General features: G+C 36.5%; 1 protein-coding gene across 1 annotated transcript; it reads left to right on the top strand.

The window, feature by feature from the left end:
- Positions 1 to 2380: 2380 nt before the first annotated feature.
- On the top strand, positions 2381 to 15663 carry LOC107687592 (membrane protein FAM159A-like). The gene is made up of 3 exons (XM_016484981.1): positions 2381 to 2718; positions 5215 to 5351; positions 15351 to 15663. The coding sequence occupies exons 1-3, from the start codon at positions 2537 to 2539 to the stop codon at positions 15530 to 15532; spliced, it is 501 nt and encodes a 166-aa protein (XP_016340467.1). The 5' UTR covers positions 2381 to 2536; the 3' UTR covers positions 15533 to 15663.
- The last annotated feature ends 3133 nt before the right edge of the window (positions 15664 to 18796 follow it).

Below are 18796 nucleotides of genomic sequence, written 5' to 3'. Positions count from 1 at the left end.
GCTCATTTTCCTCTGGATGGAAGTGTGGAAGTAGACCTGAGGCTCTGGACTCTGTCATGTTACTGTAGCAACGCTGCATCAGCTTCAGCTATCTGGATGCTTTGTAGCTGGTCTTTAGTGAAAAACAATGCAGCATCAGTATTCAAACTGGTATATACAAACTAATATATACAAGGAGGAAAAATCACATAACCGTTTTAGCACATCTTGATTCACAAACCACCTACAGTCCAACTTGCACTGCATAACATGAGGCTGTGAGTATTTGAAGAAGATTAAAGATTTATAGGTAAAAACAACAATAAATTGTGTACATATTTTGAGCAAGTACATAAAACTTATTGTTCAAAACTTCAATTATTGAAAAATGGACTGAAACGTGAAAACGTGCATTTCTTTATTGAAAACTTCTTGCACTGCGTGCATGAGTTGGACCACCATCAAACATGCAAACAAATTGCCTTGCATTTCTTCTCTTTGACAAGATTTAATCAAATGCGCTTCTGCAAGTGCAGAGCACACAGACAGTGTTTGCAAATCGTCAGAGGACATTAATCGTGTAATATCATAACGAGACAAAAAAGCAGTTGGAATGATTGTTGAAGTGTGTAAGGCAACTTCAGTGATGCTCTGACGTTCTTCCTTGTGCTGTTACGTCTCTCTAGAGCAGTGGTTCTCAATTGCAGTCCTACGTTTTGTATGATCCTCTGATCACTTCAGATGTTTGCTCTAGTCGACCGTAAGTGCCCTGTGAAGTGGACTTCACAGGATATTCCATCATGATTCCATTTCGAAGGGAGCGTATACAGGTGCATCTCAATAAATTAGAATGTCGTGGAAAAGTTCATTTATTTCAGCAATTCAACTCAAATTGTGAAACTGGTGTATTAAATAAATGCAATGCACACAGACTGAATTAGTTTAAGTCATTGAATATATTTAATACACGAGTTTCACAATTTGAGTTGAATTACTGAAATAAATGAACTTTTCCATGACATTCTAATTTATTGAGATGCACCTGTCAATCAGAACACAGTTCATGCACGTAGCTCACTTCTAACGAGCTGGTTATCTGAATCAGGTGTGTTAAATAAAAGAGACATGCAAAATATGCAGAGCGGTGGGTCACCAGGACTGGAATTGAAAACCACTGCTCGACACTGAAAAAAATGATTGTGATTTTAATGTTAAAAGACTGTAAAAATGCTACAGTAAAAACCTCTTAATTGGTTAATGGTAAGTTCCCTTAGTCTATGGTGAAAAACTGTATTTGACATTTCATGTAATTTTATGGTTAAATACAATTTTCGGAAGTGAAAAAGAACTTGTAATTTACAGTGAAAAAAACGTAAATTCACATTCCCAGAATTCCCTGTTACATTTCACATTTGATGTTTTTTTTTTTGTTGAAATAACTAGCCTATGTTTCTTCTTAGTTTTTTCCTCACCATTTATGTTCATTAGGGTTGTATGTTTCATCTAATGTTGTTAAATTAATGTTGATTGCATTATTTCAGTATCATGTGTGTTACCATGATGGTGTTTAGTGTTTGTGTGAATGAAGCGATGTTTGTGTTTGTGTGAATGAAGCGATGAGCTTTGGTTCATCATGTGACTTTCTCATCACCACCTGATTTTGGTGGTAATCAGTGTATTAAAAAAGTACTAAACAGATTTCAATACTTCAATAGGTTGGTATATTAACATTATATCAGTTAATGAAATACAGTATTTATATGTAAATTTAAGTTAAATCTGTAAAACCTAAAATGTTGCTACCATACTTTTTACTTAAAGGGGTCATATGATGCGATTTCAATTTTTCCTTTCTCTTTGGAGTGTTACAAGCTCTTGGTGCATAAAGAAGATCTGTAAAGTTGCAAAGACTAAAGTCTCAAATCCAAAGAGATATTCCTTATAAAAGTTAAGAGTCAACCACGCCTACCTAAAACGGCTCGTTCTAACACGCCCCAACATACCTACGTCGCTCTGTGGGAAGATTTGCATAACGCTGCCCAAACGTTCATGCAAATTTTACGGGCTTTTTTTTTTTTTTTTACAGTCCAGAGCAGTTCATGCTGTAAAATAAATCACTGCACAATACTTGCAGTTTGTTGGAAAATACTCAGATTAGAACTATACTATATATCTAGCTCTAACTTATCTGTCTATATATCTTTATATCTATCTTTTAGTCATTAGCCTACAACTAAACCTCAAATATAAAATATAGCTAAATATATATACAGAGGCTAAAAAAGGGAGAAAGTGAGAGTGGATACAAGAGAGCGACAAAGTGATTGAATGTTGAGAGAGAGAGAGAGAGAGAGAGAGAGCGTGCGTGTGTGTGTGTAGAGAGATAGAGTGTGTGTAAAGTGTCTCACGTTCAGACGTCCGCGCATCTTTGGCAGTCGTCACATCACTGTTACACTGACTGGAGTAACGCACAGCCGGCTAATGAAACTCCAGAGAATGTAATAAGGGTTTTCAGGCTTCAACAGGTGACGGGTTGAGGGTTCGAGTCGCGGGCAGCATGAGCGCGGATTGTGCGGGATATTACAACGCGGAGAACGTGTTTGTCAGCGGCTTCACGTGCCCCAAACCCGACAGCGACGCGCGCGCGATTTTCTGCTGCGGGTTCAATGACGTCAAATACTGCTGCGACGATCCCAACAGCTTTTTCCCTTATGAGTATGGATATATGTGGTGGCTCAGGTAAGACATCGAGATTTTGTGTATTTTGTCATGGATCCCTAATTTAAAATAATTATTCTACTGTATATGACATATGTTGCTACATGCTATTTGCTACACTTTTAACTTTATAGTCAACGTCATAAAAACGTAATACGACAAAGTTTCTGACCCTGTTTTTTTTAAGAATAATTGATATTTTGTGAAACTGGTCATTATGGTACATTTTTAGAAGAATGGTAAAAAAAAAAAAAAAACTTGTATCTAACCAAACAACTAAAGAAACTAAAACTCAAAATGTGCTCATTTTCAATCTCCAAAATAGAAATATGCTCATAATGCAGGTCATTCAATATTATTTTCTTGAACACATTGGAAGATAAACATCTTCCATTCAACAAAACATGGTGGTGATTTAATGTCAAGCTCAGAAAAAGACAAATGAAAGTACATTTAAAAAACTCATGCTATATTTTTCAAGTCTTTCAAGGCCATATGATAGTTACACTAACTTGTAAATCTCATTCATACATGTCTTCATCATCAACTGCATGATTTTCAGAGAAAAATTACAGTCTTGTTTTGTCAAGTCTTTGTCTTGATTTCTTGACAGTATGAATTCACATGTGTTATACGGATAATACATTTTCTGCAAAACATTTGTAGAGAAAAAGAAAGATAAAATGATGCAAAACAAAACAGATCTTCACAAGACAAACATTGTTTATATATGTATATATATATATATATATATATATATCAGTCTATCAGTCGTATAATGCATGGCAATGGTAACAAACAAAAACGATCGGTTTGTGCCAGAAACCGAACAGTATTTATATCATGTTTTACCTCTAATACACCACTATGTCCAACTGTCTTTGAGCGTGCGCACGGCATCCGGTGCGTGAGAAGTCGGTTTGAACAATCCGGATAAGCGCAAGTAAGTACCATTTTGATTAGCCGTCGTACCTACAATGACTGTGCAAACAATGAGTGACGTAACGTGCGAGAGATCACTTCCGGCGCTTGCGTAAACTACCACAGAGCACGTACACACCCGCGCAAGGAAGATAATTCCGCAAATAGCTGCAATTGTAGGTTTTCAAACAGAGATGGTGACAAAGAGGCAAAACTTACGGACTGCAGCTTTAAGTTGTCTAAATGACCCACTGCGGCTATTTAATTGCAATTTCTCTGCAGGTGATGCTCCGCTGCTATGCAAACTTTTACGTTCCAAATAATGTGAAATAGGGGCAGTTCTAGACCCTTTTTTAAATGGGCTTCAGCCCCCCCATTTGTCATCTCAGCCCCCTGAAACTATAATCAGCTATCTGAATGACTGGGCCAGTGCTGCTTCCTCAAGAAAGTTTACCATTCTCACGTGTTTTAAGTCTTGTCAATTTAAACGTTAAAGTGCTTTTAAGCCATTCAAGCGCAAGACAGTGTGAAAGAGATCTCAATGCGGTGCACGCTAGTATAGATCGTTTCTGCGTTCGCGCACACGTGAAACAGGCACACAAAAAACAGCACGCAAGTAACGAGTTTTATTTTGCGTCTTCTTGAGCAAATATACACAAAATTATGTCAGAATGGTAAACACAGTCCAAGTAAACATAAACTGTTAAGAAAATATCGGATGTATGTCAATATAACGGATCCATGCATTTCTTATGTTAAAAATATTAATCAAACAACAAAAGAAAAATAGAGAATCACTCACTGCTCTTGTCTTATCTAAGTAACGTTAACTTCTGTAGCTTTATTAGATATTTGTGCAAATTTACTTCATAGAGTAATAGAGTTTTCACAAGCACTGTTGAGTTTATTTAGGTAATTTGTATCTTTGTATCTAATGGTCTCTCTAGGACAAAATACTAGAACCACCCCTGATGTGAACCATCCATTAACATTTATTGATTTATGTAAGAACTCATTTGCTGTTTTCAAAGCTCCAATTAATTTGCTCTCAGGCATGCAGAAGTGTTGCAAAAGTTGTTTGCGTTTTCAACCCCATGATCTTGTGGGGGAGGAGAAGAATGTTTGAAGGGAGTTGTTTTAAAGTGGAAAAACATCTAACCAAATAATTGAAAGTGATAGTCTTTTATTCTAATCACATTTTGAAGTCAGAAATATGCAAATGTATTTTGTGTACGTGTGTGTGATTTTACTAGATATCTTTCTGTTCAGCATTAGTGGCCAACATCATTACTAAACATACTTGTCTGACTAATAATATTTTATAATAATAATAATTTTATATATATATTTATATAAAATATTTTTATAAATATGTTTGATATATATATATTAAACACCATTTTGAAATCTAAATGCAAAAATAATAATAATTTACCGGTACTTCTTGTTTTAAGCATAAATAATACCTAAAAAACATTTTGCCAGCAGGGTGTTTAAAGAAAAACAGACTGAATAGGAAAAAAAACTGCTCTTGTCAAATCATTTCCACATGTAAACTGTTTAATCTGTCTCTTTTTTTCTATCTCTGTTCTTCAGTTTGGGAGCTCTGGTTGGTTTATCTATAGCTGCTGTGGTGCTGTTAGCATTCATCATCACTATTTGTGTGCTTTGCTACCTGTTCATCGCCACTAAACCTCGAGGGCTGGACAACGGGCTGCCTTTACGAGCGCCAGGTATGAAAACAGCTTTAACAAAAGATCAATTTCTACATATGAACACATCTTCAGAGGAAAGTCCTTGAGATGCAGGAGAGGAGCTCAGGACTTAAATCTCATGCTTAGTACATTTTTACTAGCAGAAAAAACTGTGCAAAAATTCACACTTTTTTTTTGCAAATTTGTATCCAAAGAACCCTACAAATAAAGGAAATCCACCTGCTGTACACACAGATATATATACCTGCATTCACATGCAAACAAATTATTCTGTTAAGTTATTCTGTTTCCTTTATGCATTAACTGCTTCTTCTTATTACCTTAGATTAGTTCTGTCAGACTACTTATGGTTTGTTTAGGGAAGAAACCACCAAATGATTGTGAATGAATCCATTATATTCAGGTGCCTAAATGAGAAAAATACAGCCAGACACATTAAGCTGACTGTTACATTTAATAAATGTAAATAATGTAATAATGAGTAAATGGGTGAGTATGTATAGGATAATGTGTATTATCTTGATTTTTATGCATCTACTCTGCAAATAAATAAATAAATAGACACAAAATTTGAGAAATTATTTTATGTCATAATGCAAAACGATTTTCCCCACAATGCCACGACTGACCAATCAGAATCAGCTATACTAGAGATTTCAGTTGTTAGCATCTATGAAAACTAATTTTAACCAGTAGATTTAGCTTAAGCTTAGTAGATTTAGCTTTCACCCCTGACAGTTCTCTGAACTACTGTACATTTGCATCATCAGTGTTAGTACCACCCTGAGTGCTAGCAGTAGCTAGGTAACAACTCAAGAAAAAAAGCTGCCAAAAATAGAAAGCGTGGTTTGCGTCACTTTCTTTCTCATGTTTTTGTTCTTGACCCTTTGGCTGTACTTAAAAAAACATAAAATTAACTTACATTCTTCTGTCTTGGATCCATTGCAAGAGTAATCGAGTTTGTTGAACGCAGATTCTACAGAGATTGTGATGATTGTGCATCAAATTATTTGCCATCAATAGTGGTTCATTTATGCAAAAGTCTTTTCATTCATAGCTTTATCACAGAGATCACATTTTCAAACCAGGGTTTCTGTGGGTCTTAAAAGGTCTTAATTTGCCCTTCCACAAATTCAGGCCTTAAAAAGTCTTAAATCTGAGCTGAAAGTCTTAAATTCATAAAGTAGTCGTGGCATTAACTGTTGCATAAACGGGGAAAAAATGAATATTTTCCTCTTTATTTTTGTCTTGTTTTCCAATACAAATAACTAAACATCTTTAAATCAAGATACATTTACTTGAGATGGAAAATGAAGATAAAAAGTCTTGTTTTCTGAGAAACTAAACAAAATTAAGTGAGCTTATGCTTGAAACAACAACAAATATCTGTCAATGGGGTAAAGAAAACCTGTTTCCCTTTGAATTAAGCAAATATTTGTTCTTGTTAAATCAAAATTCACTTAATTTTAATTAAATTTCTCAGAAAAAAAATTTTTTCTAGTCTATCTTGCTTTAAGAATCTTTAGACATTTTCCCTGGAAAATGAGACAAAACAGGAAGGACAACAGTATGATCAGAACAGAAGTTACAGTAAAAGTTATTTCTAAAAAAGTAATAAAGATTGAAAAAATGTTTGCAATAAGACACTTAGTGTCTTAAACACACAAATTATTTGGCATTGTGTGGGATGAAAGTACAATATAAACTAGACAAAAACGATTAACCAAAACATTGCTAATGAAATATTTTTGTGATTATGCAAGTCTGGGTAATGTCCATGATTTATATACTTTCTCTTTTTAATTTTTATTTATTTACTTACTTGTGTACATACTTACTTTTTCCAATAGCATGTACTGATGCTATACTTGTCCAGGTTATATTTCACCCCAAAATCTGATGAAAAAATGTATCATATTTTGCATACAAATTATTAGTTGTTGTTATTTTGTTTTATTTATTTATTTATTTTTTGTATTGTGACATTTATATTCATGACTATTAACTCCCATGTTGTGTTCCGGTCATTTTGACCCGGAGACTCTTTCTCACACAAGGTATCAATGAGGCCCACAATCAGTCATTTCCAAAATAAAATACAAAATCTGTGCTAACTGAAAAGAAAACAAGTTGATAAAAAGATTGATTTATTAACACATCCTTTCACACTGGTGTCTTTCCCTCAGCATTTATACAGGCTCAGATAACCCCACTACATAAGAAACCCACTTAACCCAGCACTTTTAGAGAACTACAGAATTATATACCTTCATCCATTCATTGCAAAAACACTTGAACCACCAGATCCTTCTGTCAACCCTATTGGCAAAGGGCATTTTAGGAACACTCCAGTGGTTTGAGTCTTACCTCTCAGATAGGTCCTTCAAGGCATCTTGGAGGGGTGAGGTGTCCAAGTCACAACATATAACTACTGGGGTGCCTCAGGGCTCAGTTCTTGGACCACTTCTCTTCTCTGTCCACATGGCATCACTAGGTTCTGTCATTCAGAAACATGGCTTTTCCCATCACTGCTATGTTGATGACACTCAACTCTACCTCTCTTTCCATCCTGATGGTCCGACGATAGCTGCTTGCACTTCAGCATGTATAACAATTCAACAATGCCAAGACAGAACTGCTTGTGGTTTCAGCAAACCCATCACTTCATCACAGTTTCACCATCCAGCTAGGCGCATCAACTATAACTCCTTCAAAGACAGCCAGGAACTTTGGAGTAGTGATTTATGATCAGCTAAATTTCACAGACCACATTGCTAAAACTGCCCGGTCCTGCAGATTTGTTTTATACAACAGTAGGAAGATCAGGCCCTTTCTATCGGAACATGCTACACACAACTCCTTGTTCAAGCTTTTCTTCTGTACAGGCTGGACTATTGCAGTGCTTCCTTGGCAGGCCTTCCAGCCAGTTCTATCAAACCTCTACAACTAATCCAGAATGCGGCTGCAAGATTAGTCTTTAACAAGCCGAAAAGAGCACGTCACACCTCTGTTCATCAATTTGTGCTGGCTACCAATAGCTGCTTGCATAAAATTCAAGGCATTGATGTTTGCCTAAAAATCAACCACTGGCTCTGCACCCCATTACCTAAATTTACTACTTCAGAATGATGTGCCTTCCAGAAGCTTGCATTCTGCAAGTGAACGGTGCATTATAGTGCCATCCCAAAGAGGCAAAGAGGGGGTCACCTAGGCCCTAAATATAGGGGGAACCAAACTTTAGAAGTATGATATAGTAGTGTGTTTTTGACTTTCTTACCATATGTGGAAAAATACAGCTGATAAGAGTTTGTAACCTTGACTTGGAAAAGAGATATAAAGCGGAGGAGCGCCCTCCCTTCCTTGTCACACTCTGCAGTGACTTGTATCCTGTACGATGTCTGACCTTCTTTGCAAAGAATAAAACCTTTAAAAGACACTAAGAGTGAGTTTGTCTCTTATGCTGATGAGAGTCAATTTGATTTTGCCCCAACAACCGTGAACACCAAAGGATTTTCAGCACAGCACAAGGGTTAAGTAGATTCCCCCCAATGATGTAGTTTATAACAGATCATTAAATAGATGACAATTTTATTTCTGGATAATTAGGTTTTATAAAACTTCTCCACTTGCCGCTTAAGTGCTTTCAAGGACCTCTGATTATCATTGTCATGTCTTAAAAATAATGTGACAATGCAAAAGAAATCTTAATGGTCCAAAAACCAGGCTTCATGTTCATAATGCAGATTTTTTTCTTTTGATTTTGAGGTTAAATGTGACCCATCTTGTACACACACTAAGTTACAGGGTTCAGAATGCACTTTATGCAAGTCTATATATAAAAATATGCATTATAATGCTTAACTGGCAAAAGGTCAAGATTTGAGAGAGAAAATTAAAAGATTCGGAGATGGAGAGGTTTAATGAGACAATCAGATGACATTCAGTTCTTTGGGTTGAGCGGTAATGTTCTCTTAAGATCCAAAGGGTCATAATTACTTCTGTTAGCTCATTAACACATGCTTGAGAACATGTTTCTCTCCTCTGTCAAAATTAAGTGTCTACTCATGATAACTACACAAATTATAAGAGTAAATGTCTATACAATACAACAACAGGCTGAAATCAGACTGTAGCATGATGGAGCACATTAGCATAAATGGCCTGTAATTTATCAGTAATCAAACATTAGATGTTCATACAATGATTCATACTGAATGGCCTGGGTTTTTTTACAGTAAAAATAATAATTTCTTAAAATAGTGCATGCATCATGGTAATATCTGTTGTACTGACATGCATTTTAATTTGTATTACTTGAAATCAATTATATTCTATGTACTGCTGGCAGTTCCTAAGTGTGCATGTCTCCTTTTGTGTCTTTTGTTCATACAACAACTGTTTAGATTGCCAATAACTGAGACACATCTCATCTGATGTGAGAGAAATAAGACAAATATTGATCAGAATTCATTCTTATTTTTCTGAGTCAGACAAAATGTGTAAAATAGTGGGATTTGTAAAGAGTTGGTCCACTTAATTAAGCAAACACAAAACAAGCACGCACATCACTGGCAAATTGCTTAAAGTGGGTGCTCAGACAAAAATAACTTAAAGCAGAAAAATGAGAGGAAGTCAGCACACCACGACACCAAAAGTGTAGACATTTATACAGATTCATCAGATCATCTAATTAAGTTGACATTTAAGATCACATAAGAGTCATTTATATTGTCGTAATGAGAGATGGCAAAACAAAAGGACTTTTCTCTTGTGCCGAATCACAATGAGATCAATACATTTGACTTGTTTATCTGTTTAAGTTAGAGTGTTTACATTGATTGCTAAGGCAAAAGTCAGTGATCTTTCCTTTTTTTTTTTCTGACAGTTTTTGCCAAGTGGACAATAAAAAGTCCCACAAACTTGCATTGCAGAGACTTTATGGTGACTTTATGGGCTTTATTTTGACTTAAACCAACAAGAAACCACATACACTGTTAGAAATCCTAAACCTACACCTCAACCTATTACAAATGAACTTTTAAAACATACACCGCAAAACAATCCTTCATTCAGCTGGAGGATGAGAGGACGAGGACGGTCTCACTGCCTCCATTTATCCTTGTCTTTCCCACAACAATTGATGTAATTTTGTCTGCAGTGTACTCTTCCCGTGGCCTTTAGCGTCTCATGTTTTCTTCTCAAACTCTGCAAAAAGACCCTAGACATCAGTTTTTGTTATTTTACAGAGACCCCATCCATGACACTTTTTGGTTTTCAGCATGAAAAGAGGAGATCTAGAAATCAATGTGTAAAGGTATTGCAGGGGGTGTTTTTCTTTTCTTTCATTTTTTCATGTCTCTGCCTCCTCTGACCTTTTCTGTCTTCCACAAAAACTTGTTTCTGATTTAAGCGGTTAATGCAATTCCTGTGAAATATGGTGTCAAGGTTAATAGATGGGTTTTTCATCTGTTTCCATTGAGAGAATGACCCTTCACCTCATCTACACACCACATTTAATTCAAGTTTATTTTGAAGAATTACATTCATTTCATCAATAATTTACTCCTTTTATCTTCTGTATCTATACACTCTCTGAAAAAAGATAAAAGCTGCCACTGGAGCGATACCTTTTTAAAAGGTACTAAATTGCACCATTTAGATACTAATATGTACCTTTTAAGGTACCAATATGCATTAATTAAAAAACTGGTACCAACCCAGTGACAGCTGCCTTTTTTCTGAGAGTGTAACATGAAGACAAAATCACCACCTATATTATTTTTCTGATCCATTATGGGTTTTGAATTTTCAGTATTTGTTAGAATATTTTGTGTGATATTTATCCCCAATCTAGTGCTGCTGCAATTTCAAAAGGAGGTGGCTGAAATCTCTTCAGCGATTGCTGATGTAGTTGCATTTTGGGATGAGTAAAACTCGTGTACTGTATGTGGCCTGAACAAGCAGATGCATTTATAGAACGTTTTGCTAATGTTCCCGTTAAGTTATGAAAATGTTGTTTCTGAATGTTCTCTGAACCTTCAAAACGTCCAGTTTTTTAAATGGTTTAAAAACATTTTTCTTAGTTATGCGAACTTTAGAGAAAACATTAATGGAATGTTCAATTTTATAATTTTACAAATGTTAAAAAAAAAATTTCAGAAAAATAAATTCCAACAATGTATAAATAAATATATATATTTGTGCTAGCATTTTGCAAACAATATTAAAGACCAAACAACTTTGAACAAACATTCTATTAATGTTACTGGAAGAATGTTATATGAACATTACAGAGAACATAAAGAGAATGTTCCATTTTATTATTTTGCACTTTTAAATGTTTCCTGAAAGTTCTAATGCTATCTATCTATCTATCTATCTATCTATCTATCTATCTATCTATCTATCTATCTATCTATCTATCTATCCAGTATTTTGAGGAGTTTTACGTTTAATTTGTTTTGAGGGACTAATCTGGTAAATGTAAGATATAAATAATATTACTACAACTATTCTTTTTATTCTTATTCCCTCATCGTTTTCACTTTTTGTGCAGTCTCTTAAATCAAAGCAACCTTTCATTGCTTAACAGTGTGCATTCATAGCATTTTTTCGGTCTTTCTAAAGCTAACCCTCAAGGATTCAAGGCAGTGAAGTATGTATTGTACAAGATTACCTGTTAAACTCAAAAAAAAAAAAAGGTTGAAGATACAGTGAACATCAAAGACGGTTCCTCACAGTCATTTATGAGAGTCTGCACTGCAGAGCGATCAATTGTGCTTGAACAGGAGTCTTTACGTAACACTACAGAGACGAGGAGAATACTTGACAGCCTGTTTCTCCTCAGAGAGATTTACTCGACTGCAAAAACAGCACAGCATTTGCATTTCTTCTGTTTAGCAGGTGCTTTTATGCAAAGCGACTTTCAAACTAGAATAATACAACCAGAAGGGATTCACCCAAGGAAGAAAACGGTGCAAGCAGTTGCCACATAACATCATTATTTTGCATATTTAATTTTGATTTGTATTCCAGTGTCAAAGTCTTGGCAGTTGGAGACACACACATATATATATATATATATATTATAATACATTTATATTATATTATTTATTGCAGTGTATGTTCATTCATCACATTGGATGTGTATGCTCTGTTGCATACTGCCAAAATAAAATGATTGGCACATTTTTGATACGAGTCTGTGCTGTTTTTACCCATTTTTTTATAGTTATTAATATTTCAGGAGTACTTTTGAGGACATTTATTTAGCTATTCTCTTGCATGAAATAGCGACATCTCATTTGTCCTTTCTCAACACTCAACAGAAATTGATTTTTTTGATACGAGTCTGTGCTGTTTTTACCCATTTTTTATAGTTATTAATATTTCAGGAGTGCTTTTGAGGACATTTATTTAGCTATTCTCTTGCATGAAATAACGACATCTCATTTGTCCTTTCTCAACACTCAACAGACATGGATTTTAATTGATGTACTGATCCGTGAGAGCTTGAGGAGTCACTTTGTCTTGAAGATTTCATGTTAAATCATTGTTCTGTAGCTGAGGGTGCCATTGATCAAACATGCTTAGATAGTTAATTCAATATGTCAATATCTCAATAACTCATCTAATAGCATGGATAACTCATTTTATTTAGTCATGTTCTTGTTTAGGTACTATATGGTTTTATTATTACAAACGATAAAGCCTTGCAAATTAGGTCCTGTTAGCATGCATGACAATATTTGAGCATATAAATATTAAAAGGCACTTTCACCTTGTACGTCTTGTAATATAAATTCTGAAATGTCCCATGAGAGCTGTGCAAAAAGCTCTTGATAATGCATCATAATGCCCAGTACATATTTAACACAAAAAAAATAGTCCACGGCACTCAAACTGGGAAAATATCACACCGAGTCTTTGTAAGGTGTTGCTATAGTTCGTAAACGCTCTCAGTGTGAGATTTCTCCATGCAGTATTAAAGGCTTTTATGTGTCAGTGTGTGTGTGTGTGTGTGTTTTATCTTTATAAGCCGTGACGTAATAAAAGCTTTTTCATTTTTAAATTCTATTTTGAGTGTCTTGGACTACTGTGCTTGTATTGAGCTGTTATTGCTAACTAAAACTATTGAACATCATAAAACCATCGATCATTAATTGAAATAAAGCAAAAATATAAATATTTAAAAAATTAAACAAAAATGGTGCCTAGGCAACTAACTGAAAATTAGTTGCAGTACTAAAATGCCTAAAACTGAAATAAAAAGCTAAATAGAATTATTAAAAAACAAAAACGAATAAATAAAAAGACACAAACCTTAATTATTAAAACTTAAATCAAAATTAAAATAATTACAAATTGTCACGTTCGCTACTGTGAGGGAGCGCAGAGCGAGGAACGAGCACTGGACAGACAGACACGGGACAGCAGGCCTCCAGAGCGGTACCCGTTCGGGGCGCCATAGCGGATCAGGCAGTTCAGGGTGCCATGGCGGAGCAGGCAGCTCGGGGAGCCATGGCAGAGCAGGGAACTCGGGGGGCCATGGCGGATCACACAGTTCGGGGCGCCATGGCGGAGCAGGCAGACTAGGAGGCCATGGCGGAGCAGGGGACTCAGGAGGCCATGCCGGATCAGACAGTTCAGGAGCCAATGGCGGAGTAGGGAACTCAGGAGGCCATGGCAGGGGACTGGAGCCCTCCGTGGGCTAAACTCGGGAACAGGAGCCCTCTTTAGGCTGGATTCGGAGGCTGGAGCCCACACTGGAGCGAGCTCTGGGGCTGGAGCCGACTGCCTTCTCCTCCTTAGATTCCCCTTTAGGTTCGGGGTGAAAGGTGTGGTCGGCGGGCTTGAGTGAGCCGTGGCCAGCGGGCTTGACTGAGGAACCTCCAGCTGGCTTGAGAATGCCGGCGGAGGGGCTCCGGATCGGGATTGGAGGCTCTCCAGACACCGGATGACCACCTCTTTCCAGTCGAGGTTGGTGGTGTCTGGGAGTTCCGCGGGGCGATGGTATGTGATCCCGAGCCGGAACAGCGTCACCAGGGTCTCCCCATCCAGGGAGCTGGCAAGGGCGAGCAGCACAAATGCCCTCGCGTAGGTGAGCGGGTTGTGGCTCACCTGAGCCACGGCGATGAACGTCGCTCGTTCCTCCATGTTGGCGGGGAGAAACGAAATGGAAAACAAAAGACTTATAAAACAAAAAACAAAAACACGGGAGAAGGGGCGCCGCTTACTTTTCTGTTTTGGTCCGATATTCTGTCACATTCGCTACTGTGAGGGAGCGAGGAACGAGGAGACGTGGAGTACATCAACTAGGAGACTTTATTCATCCAACACAAGGGAACCAGGAAAACACACGTAACAGGAGAGTTTGACATAAACAGACATTCACAATTCCGGACAAGAGAGAACGGAATGGGCTAGAACTCAAATAGGGCAGATAACGAGGGGCAGACAGGTGAGGAGGATAACTAATAACAAGGAACACCTGGACTAAATGGGGACAGGAACAGGAAGGACCAAATAAGGGCATGGAAGGCACATGGGGAGCAAAACGCACACAAAACAAGGAACAGAGTCTGACACAAATATTATATAAATACTAAAATAGAATATAAAAAACTGAAACAAAAATGAAAAATTTTGCCTTGGCAACCAACTGAAATAAAAAAAATTAAGTACTAAAATTACTAAAGCTAATTATTAAAACATAAAATTAAAATAAAAACTGAAAATATAAAATAAAAGCAAATTCTAAAAAAGAAAAGAATAATAATGCAATAGTTTACAAATAATAATAAAATAAAGCTGTTCTTAAATTGAAAATCCCTTATCACTAGGAGGTATTAACAGATTTGTTTGACCCCATCCATGCATGCTATTTTTATAGTTATACGTCCTTCAGTATTGTCAATGCATCCTTGTAGATTTGTATTTACCAGTGAGTTTTGTACAGGCAAACAGCAGAAAACTCTTCATAAAAATGTCTAATGGTTTCTGTTGTGTGTTTCTCAGGAACTGGGCCCACTCAGGAGGGTTCGAGTGAACCAAGCGCCCCGTCGGGACCGCAGGGTTTCCGCAAGCATTTCCTAAGGGGAAAACTAGACTGTGACAACCAGCCTCCCGACCCGGACCGCCTGTTCCAGCGCTGCTTCATGGCTACGGTCACCACCATCAACGTCGAAGGACCTTCATAAAGCCCTGGAGCTGCAAATATGACATGAACAACATTACCCAGGAGTTTTTTCATCGGCTTTATCCAACCATCATGTGACTGATGTAACCTTTTGAACCATAGAAAGAGTGTGTAATTGAAATCTCCCCCGTTTTGGCCTCAACAAACTCAGTTTTTGGAGACTGAAATCAATGACGATTTGCCTCAACGTTACAAATCCTCTTTGTTTGAGTTTTTGACGCAAGAAACATTAAAGTGTTTACATTCATCAGGACTCCAGCTCTTTGAGACTCTGTAGGTTGAACCATAGACAGAACTGAACTCAATCAAAGAGTTTGCTGTTCCCGAATCATTTGTTGTTCATCTTTCTCTCAAACGAGGTTTACAAAGCGATTACACCCGCAGATGGTGTCGATGACTTTAAAACAGCTCTGAGCGCCATTTGAACCATCGAGTGATTTACATACTGCAAGAATTAAAAGTTGAAGTGTTTTTAATTTGCTCTTCTGCTTTCGTTGCCCGTTTGGGTCATACTGTTAAATCACGTTGGGGTTTTTCTTCTTAAAAGGCTCTTTTCACAAACAAGCTACAAGTTGGAGTCCCATTACTTGATTTAAAACCAAGATAAAAAATCTCACTTTGTGTAGAGAGAGAACTGTGAAATATCTTATAAAATATTATCTGGCCTAAAATGAACATGGCATGAAAGTATACGTATATACTTTTTTCTTAGCTTTTTTTTTTTTTTTTTTAAATCAATAACTACAAACAAGAATTAGGTCCAAACTAACTAGTTCCTACTATGTGATGTTCACCTTTTTATTTGTTGTTTTATTTTATCATTTATTAAATTCATTTGTTTTTGTTTTATTATACACACCAGAATTTGTCACTTCAGTGTTAAAAACTGTATTTTCATAACAGGGTTGCAGACAATGCAGACACAGTTAGAATAAGGTGACAAACTACATTTTCTAAAGGTTAAGCACCCCTTTTTATCAAAAAGAGCGTTAATTTGACTTCAAGATTTGTAAGCCTTATTTTTAACTCTGTGTATTAATGCAAAGTGCCAGAACCAAATTTTGCACCAACCTTTAAGATGTCTATTGTCTCAATAATCTTTTTTTTTTAAAGTTGTTATTTCTTTTCTACAAATGGTCGTAAATGTTAATGTGGTCGTACCCTTTCTAATACGTACACTTTATATACTTTTACATTTCTAATATTATCATTTAGGGGTAAGGCACAAAATTGTACCTTTTTGAGTGCTCTCAGGAAAAAAGGTACAAAAGCTGTTACATGGGCAGTGCCCTTCCGAAAGGTACACATAAAAAACACTGGGTTAAAAACAACCCAATTTGGGTTATTTTTAACCCAAGGGCCAGGTAAATATAGGACAGAACACGTGTTAGGTTAATTTTGTCCAGCAAATTGGGTTGTTTATTTAACCCAGCATTATGACTCCATAACCTGCCTGCCCAGAAACAAACAGTAAACAGCTCTGAGGACATATTTTAACATTCAAAGTATTTATATTCTGTATCTTTATGAATAAAATCATTTATTTTAAGCAAGCCAGTCCTTTCCATCACGCGAAAAGACCGACTTGACACTCGTGTAAGTGACTCACACCGCGCCCCTGTTTGATGCTTTGCATAAAGTTGAACGATATACAGCACTGTAACGATTTTACAGATAAATAAAATGTACGCAAACCTGTATTTTACCGAAGAAATGCAGCAATTCGATGGCGCTTAGAACTGCTCTCTCCTGAAGAGGATGCAAAAACCCCGCGATAAATAACTCAACTACTGGGTTACGTCTGACCCAGGATCTGAGTAACACTAAACTACCCAAACACTGAAAAAAATAACCACAAGAAATGACCCAAAGGGCTCAACCCAGCATTTGGGTTGAAAAAATAACCCAGGATTTTTTAGAGTGTACCTTATTTATCCCTAAAGGGTGCATATAAGTACATTAAAGGTACATAATAGTACATAAGGTATTAGTACCTTTCAAAAAGGTACTGCCCCAGTGACGGCTTTTGTACCTTTTTTTCTGAGATTACGACAGCTTGATCCTTTTTTGAGTGTGTGGCAAGGAAATGTTTGGAAATTGTTGACTTTCTAATTTCATAGATGAATTGTCTGTTGTGTTCTACTGAAGGCCAAAGCTGCACTGAAGTGTACTTTGTAAGCCATGTAGTTATATGTTATTTACTTCAGTTCTTCACGGTTGCAACTTCGACCTATTGATTTGATTGCAACTTGCTGTGCTGAAAAACATGAACTCTTGATGTACCGTTGAAGATTGCTGCGTTTCCAAAGAGCATTTTTTTTTCATTGATGTTTGTCCTGAGTGGCTTTGTTTGTTTTGAGCTGCTGTTGTCTGTAATGTTTCATGATGCTTTTTGTGTTTTTGCTAATATCTGCCTTGTCAGCGCCAAATTGAAAAATGATTTGCCTCTCAGCACGGCTAATTTAGAAATGTGCATCTGATTCAACAACGACTCGACTTTTACCACAGGACATCAAGATGCCATACAAGTTCAAGAAGATTTTTCATCTCTCAGCTTGAAAAACCGCATTAATTTTTGTTCTGTTATTTATTTAATCAAATTAATTGCTCATTCAAGAGCATATCCGAGTTCAACGCCAGTTAACGCATCCTGAGAAATCCTCGCTCAAACTATTAAAAGTATTTTTGTCCCCATCTTGTTTGAATTTAATGGTTATTTCAAGTCAGCGTACTGCATTGAGTCACTCTTTTAATGCCTTCTCCACATATGTGCTCAAAGTGGATAAACTAGTAGTTATAGGACACTCAAAAGACTCATATTGCACAGTTGAAGCATTTTATGTGTTCTCATGCAGTCCACTTATAATGTTAGTGAAGGTTTCTTGCCTCATACACTGCTCATTTAGTTTTGCACTACAATTTTACACTTTTTTCTGACATTTAAAGCTGAACCGTGAACCGGGTGTCTTTTATACTGTACCTTTAAGACTTTATGTAAAAAGCCTCAGTTTTGATTGGCTTACCTTTTCATGTGAAACAAATAACTGCAGGTTGCAGATTTGCTCTAATACACTAAAAATCATTGTCATTGGAGACCTTCTGATTTCTGTCTATCGCCGATGTTAGCAAGTTGTACGGGAAAGGACTAAGTGAATTACACTTTTTGTCATAAGCAAGCAGTAGGCAGCAGGCAAAACAGGTATTAGTCTACCTAAACCTCTGACTAACATCAGACTGGCAAATTTGTGATCATAAGATCCACGTA

This window comes from Sinocyclocheilus anshuiensis, unplaced genomic scaffold (genome assembly GCF_001515605.1).
Source record: "Sinocyclocheilus anshuiensis isolate Anshui unplaced genomic scaffold, SAMN03320099.WGS_v1.1 scaffold2067, whole genome shotgun sequence".
In the NCBI taxonomy this organism is placed as follows: domain Eukaryota; kingdom Metazoa; phylum Chordata; class Actinopteri; order Cypriniformes; family Cyprinidae; genus Sinocyclocheilus; species Sinocyclocheilus anshuiensis.
Note: the sequence above shows the minus strand (reverse complement) of the source record. Positions and strands in the feature narration are given on the sequence as shown.

Bases quoted from the DNA above. Each gene is read 5' to 3' on its own strand.
- LOC107687592 (XM_016484981.1), top strand. From the start codon at position 2,537: ATGAGCGCGGATTGTGCGGGATATTACAACGCGGAGAACGTGTTTGTC. The intron at 2,719-5,214 runs GTAAGACATCGA...TCTGTTCTTCAG, and splicing joins GGATATATGTGGTGGCTCAG to TTTGGGAGCTCTGGTTGGTT. The intron at 5,352-15,350 runs GTATGAAAACAG...TGTGTTTCTCAG, and splicing joins GCTGCCTTTACGAGCGCCAG to GAACTGGGCCCACTCAGGAG.